This window comes from Vicia villosa, unplaced genomic scaffold, assembly GCF_029867415.1.
Source record: "Vicia villosa cultivar HV-30 ecotype Madison, WI unplaced genomic scaffold, Vvil1.0 ctg.000363F_1_1_3, whole genome shotgun sequence".
NCBI lineage: Eukaryota > Viridiplantae > Streptophyta > Magnoliopsida > Fabales > Fabaceae > Vicia > Vicia villosa.
In genome coordinates, this window is record NW_026705164.1 from 76,282 (window position 1) to 81,676 (window position 5,395).

The following is a 5,395-nucleotide window of genomic DNA, read 5'->3' on the forward strand; positions in this document are numbered from 1 at the left end:
CTTAAATATGTTTGTCCCGCCTCATTTTTTCACGGGCTTTTGCGAAACAGACTAAACGAGACGCGCATGCCCATTTGCCGCCCCTAATTAGTATTCAACTAAATTTAAGGATACCAAAGTATTCCCCTATATTTTAATAACATTTCTTCTTAATGAGATCGGTTGATTTTTAAAATTTTATTTTTAAAATGCTAAAAAATAATGTGATAAAATAAAAAGCTAACGTAATAAATTTTCTCTTGCTTTAAAATTTAAAATGATAAATTTCATAAATTTTTAACTTTTACAAACAACTAATTTATATTTTATAAAGTAAGTTTTTCATAATCAAATTTTATAATCTAAGTTGAAGGGAGTGATAGTTCATAAATTAAGCCTTTTTGTGTTATGAACTTACTATGCATAGTTTTTTTATAATGACTTTTAAAAAAAATGTTGCAATAATAGCATAATCAATATGCATTTGTCTAAATTAAAAACATCTAAGTTAACACAAAAATATTTTAACATGAAAATTATTAGCCGGAAGGACCAATTTAATAGTACACATGCCTCTAAAAATGACTGGCCAACTAACAATTTACAATATTACAAAATATTTTTCAAAAACTTTAAAATATTTTGATGAAATTCAATAAAAATATATTGTTTAATTAAGAGGAAGACCACTCCACAAATGTTTAAGAAATTATATCCAGGATTCCGTTAATCTATAAGATACAAATTGATAAAGAATAGTGTCAAAAATGGAATGCTCGTGAAAATGTAACTTCATCCTACATGCATTATGGAAGCACAAAACTCTTCCTCATATACAATACTCATTATATATAACTCCAATAATAACATTTCCACCAAAAACTAAACAAAAAAATGTATAATTAGCCAGAAAGTTTATATAGTAAAATTTAACTTGCCAAAACAAGTATTGTTGTTCAACCTTACGATGTTCTGATGAACATTCTAGTATTAGTAAGCCATGCCCGTATTATAGACACGCAAGGACATGTAGCAATGTCACTTTCCAAACCTTGGAGCTAAGTCCACACTGCTCTTAAACTACTCAAGTGTAATATAATTGACCCTACTATTCACAACTTATATCATGCAGGTAGTTCTATTAGATCCTCCTCTTCATCATCACTAGAAATCCAACCATGGCAAGGTCTACGCCTCTTGTGACAAAGCTTCCCAATAAGCTGCGAAGACTTTGTCTTAGGAGGTTCTGCAAGAGGGATGATAGTAGTATACAAGATGCTCAAGTTATGCTTCAAAGCTAAATAAAATGAATTAACAAGTACGAGAAGTTGATTACCGTATTCTTTGTCTGCTGATACAGTGTCTATAATAGCCTTGATGGACCCTTGGTTGTTAATTTCATTGCTTGTTGATACAGTGTCTACAACCTTAATTGAATGTTGATTACTAGGTTTGTGTTCGGTTGCTGAAGTGTTGAGGGGCTTAATGGGAATTCTGCTAACAGTTCTGCTTGTTGCTGTTGCAGTGTCCACAGTCATAGGAAGATGAGAATTACGTTGACTGGTGGCTGCTGAAGTGTCGGCGGGCTTGATGGGACGTTTGATAGACGCTCTTCCTGTAGCTGTAGCAGTGTCTACAGCCATAATAGAAAGTTGATTATTAGGTCGACTGGGGGCTGCTGTAGTGTCACCAGTGATGGGAAGTCCAATAACAGCTTTGCTTGTAGCTGTTGTGGTGTGTACAGATAAAGGAAGATAATTACCGGTTTCACTGGCTGCTGATATAGCGCCAACAACCTGATTAGTTATTGGTGCATCATCGGAAGCTTCCATGTTAGAGCAAGGCAGGAGAAGGGTACCGTTTGAGCAACCAGCAGTCGATGCCTCATTGGGACCATTTTCTGGATTATCCTCTATCAAAGAATCCTTCACACAAACCAATACAAGAGCACAGAATAGGACATGAGTAATCATGATTATGTAAGATATGCATGCCATTAAAGGATAGTCTAAAGTTAACATTGAGATTAAAAAGAAGAAACAATGAAAGAACTCATGATATACAACTATCCGCTAAAGCAAATATGCTTTGCCGAAATGTATCAGAGACTCTGAGGAGTAACACAGCAGCACATTGCTGCTCATGACATAAACATAAATTGAAACAAATGCATTTAATTTGGGAAAAATGTGTTTCATAACCAGATCTGAAAGCCTGAAACAAAGTAGGAACCAGAAACCAGCTCATTGCATCACATAACACAAACAAAATATGGATTTTGTGATACAACGTGATTCATAACTACCTATCCGAAAAAAGACATGTTTCACAACTAGAGCTGAGATGATGCAGGACAATTTACTGGGAGATACAATTCAAAGTGTGACAACATACAAAAGAGGGTTGCAAATTAGCGAATTGCGATCATTGTCATATTAATATACCAATTGCTAAATAACCAACAACAACCTAATAATAATGATTAATGCACACCACCATCAGACACTAGGTTGTTAATCTCTGATAGCGGCGCGTATCGCCGGACCCCCAAAATGCTATAGCGGCATAGCGGATAGCGGGATGACCGCTATTGAGAGTTTTAAAAACAAGGTAAATACTTAACATGAAAATATAAATATTTAAAATAAGTTCCAAAAATATACATAATGTCTTAAAAACAGAAGTAGCAACAACATACATAAATTCCAACAGCACCACAATATAAGTTCCCGTCAAAATCAAATTATAAATGTGCTTAAAATGACTAAACCAAATTCTAAACGTAAACAAAATGACTAAATAACATCCCTCTCATCTTCACTTCTAAGTTCCACCACTTTAATATCATTTTGCTCATCACTTGATTCAATTTCAAACTCTTCTTCTTCCACCTCCAACTCCTCATCTCCATTAGACACTAATGTAGCAAGTCTAGAGTTATGTCTCTAATAACTCTTGCTGGTTTTAGCCCTGCGGTATTAGCAACAACTTCCCAAGTCAAACCCTCTTCTCCCAAAACCAAATACATGAGAAATAGATGAGAAATCAACAAAACAGGGGAGAAATAAATGTGAATGGATGAGAAAGTGAAGAAAAAGATGAGTAGGTGAAGAGGAATGTGGAAGAATGGATGAGAAAAATCCACTGCTTGCTGATTTTTAGGTTGAGAAGAATGTGGAAGAAGAAAACTTGCGAAGAGAGAGAGAACCAAAAATTAGATCCACTGCTTGCTGATTTGAGTGAAGAGAGAATTGGAAACAACCTAGGGCATCACTAGGAGCTTTTGTATTAGTCAAATAAACGGGAAAAATACCAATTTGCCTTGAAAAAAATTCAAACTTACAATATTGCCCTCATCTTCACAATAGCAGTCTGTAAACCGCTACAGAACCACTATTGCGCCACCACGACTTCACAAATAGCGGCCGCTATTTCCGCTATCACGATAGCGGTTAGCAGCCAAAAAGCGTAGCGCCGAGGTCATTTACTGCTACGCTACACTGCTATAGCGCGCCATCGACAACCTAGATCAGACATAGGTCAAATCTTGCAGATAAATTTATAAATTCTGAGTCACAAGAAATTTGAATAAATCATAAACAAAAGAGAATGTGATAAAGTAAAATAACAAATGAAATAACCATTAGATCATCATTTATTTGAAGACTAAGATGCATAGGTACGGGTACGGTACCCGGTGTGGGTACTGGTACGAGATACGTAATTTTTAAAAAATTCAAGGTACGGGTACGTTAATAAAAAGTATAAATTTTCTCTAAATGTATGAGTAGAGAACTAAAATGTTAGATTCACAATACAACATCAATATTAACTTATGTTCTTAATTAATCACTCTATTGAAAAGAAATTTTTTACTTTCCTTAATTTCATTAACTTGTAATTAATTTCTTTGGTCAAAATATTATAAAATAGCATCTCCCATGCAGTGTTGTTGATGGCGGATTGCCAAAATCCCGCCATACTGTCCGTTTTGCAGCGCTGTTATAACAGATTATTGCAGGAAAACCCATAATATAGGAGGCCTAGAATTCAAACCCTCAACTACTAACATAACATTCTAACAACGATCATTTGTCTATCAAAAAAATGCTAATGCTTAAAATTTCCTCCCACAGATTATACTAATTATTGAGATTTAAAATAAAATAAAATAGAACATGTTTAAGTAAGAGTGTGAGTTACCTGATCTTGTTGATGTTCCAGAAGTGTATTGATGAGAAGAGTGTAAGCTGCATCTTCAATGAAGACCCAACCTTCGTTGCCGCCATAAACCTAAACACGAGTTAAGCACTAATTAATGATAATGCAGTGAAATTAGAAGCTAATAATTATGATTAAATGGAAAATAGAAAGGAGAATTTACTTCGAGAAGTTGATCAACGGTTCTCCGAACGAGCTTTCTAGAGAAACCGAAAGGAGCCATGGCGTCAAGAGCTGCATCCATTCGACTCTCTCCTCTCTGTGAAACAATCACAATCACAATTCGATTCACGAAAATGAAGAAAATGAAAATGGTGGAATGAAGGAAGTATGAAGGTGAAGAATGTGGAAACGACCTTTACGGGACGTCGTTTTGGCGCCATTGGAGAGAAGAAGAGATCGCAGTGTTGTTAGAAGGAATGTGAGATTAAATTAGGGCAGAAAGAGATTTAGGGTAAATTGGGTTTCATTTGCATGTTGCATTTTGAACACAGAATTGAATCATTCAGAGTTGCGTTGCAGTACACGGTGTGAGCTAGTAGAGTTGCGTTGCGTGGCGTTGCCAAGTGGAGTATGTATGTTCTTGAAATAAAATGGATTTTACTAAATTAAGACAAATACAAATAAATAAAATGAAGGAATGTTTTTTTATATTAAGTTAAGAAAATATGTAAATAAAATTAAAAAATTGATTATTTAGTTAAATAAATTTTTTATTGATTATTGGTGTATTTTTATGATCATAAATATGAAGTGGAAAATAATAATTTAAAATTGATGCATGTATAATATTAATTAAATAATTTCATTAAAAAAAGTAATTGAAATTAAAGTTGTACACTAAATATGACATTCTTTCTTGGGAAAATATATTCTTTTGGTAAATAACAACTTTGGTCTTTAAATAATGTATTAAAACTTTGAATAATTGAAGTTAAAGTTGTACACTAAAAATGACATTCTTTCTTGGGAAAATATACTCTTTTGGTAAATGTAACAACTTTGATCTTTAAATAGTGTATTAAAACTTTGAACACTTTTTCAAATATTTATTTTATTAATTATTTTTGTTTTTGAAATAGTTTAAAAAGTTAATTTTGTTTATCACATTTATGTTTAGATAATCAATTTACTTTTAAATGTTTTTATTCTTCATTTTAACCAATAAAATTATAATAAAAAAGAGACATTAGTT

General features: G+C 33.2%; 1 protein-coding gene across 2 annotated transcripts; it reads right to left on the reverse strand.

The window, feature by feature from the left end:
• Positions 1 to 704: 704 nt before the first annotated feature.
• On the reverse strand, positions 705 to 4,768 carry LOC131627396 (uncharacterized). Of its 2 annotated transcripts, XM_058898255.1 has the most exons (6): positions 4,557 to 4,767; positions 4,364 to 4,459; positions 4,183 to 4,272; positions 1,742 to 1,904; positions 1,316 to 1,612; positions 721 to 1,225 (listed from the first exon to the last, which is right to left on the reverse strand). In XM_058898255.1, the coding sequence occupies exons 1-6, from the start codon at positions 4,581 to 4,583 to the stop codon at positions 1,104 to 1,106; spliced, it is 795 nt and encodes a 264-aa protein (XP_058754238.1). In that variant the 5' UTR covers positions 4,584 to 4,767; the 3' UTR covers positions 721 to 1,103. The 2 variants fall into 2 exon arrangements, with proteins under 2 accessions (XP_058754237.1, XP_058754238.1); XM_058898254.1 differs by having other exon boundaries at positions 705 to 1,225; positions 1,316 to 1,904; positions 4,557 to 4,768.
• Positions 4,769 to 5,395: the final 627 nt, after the last annotated feature.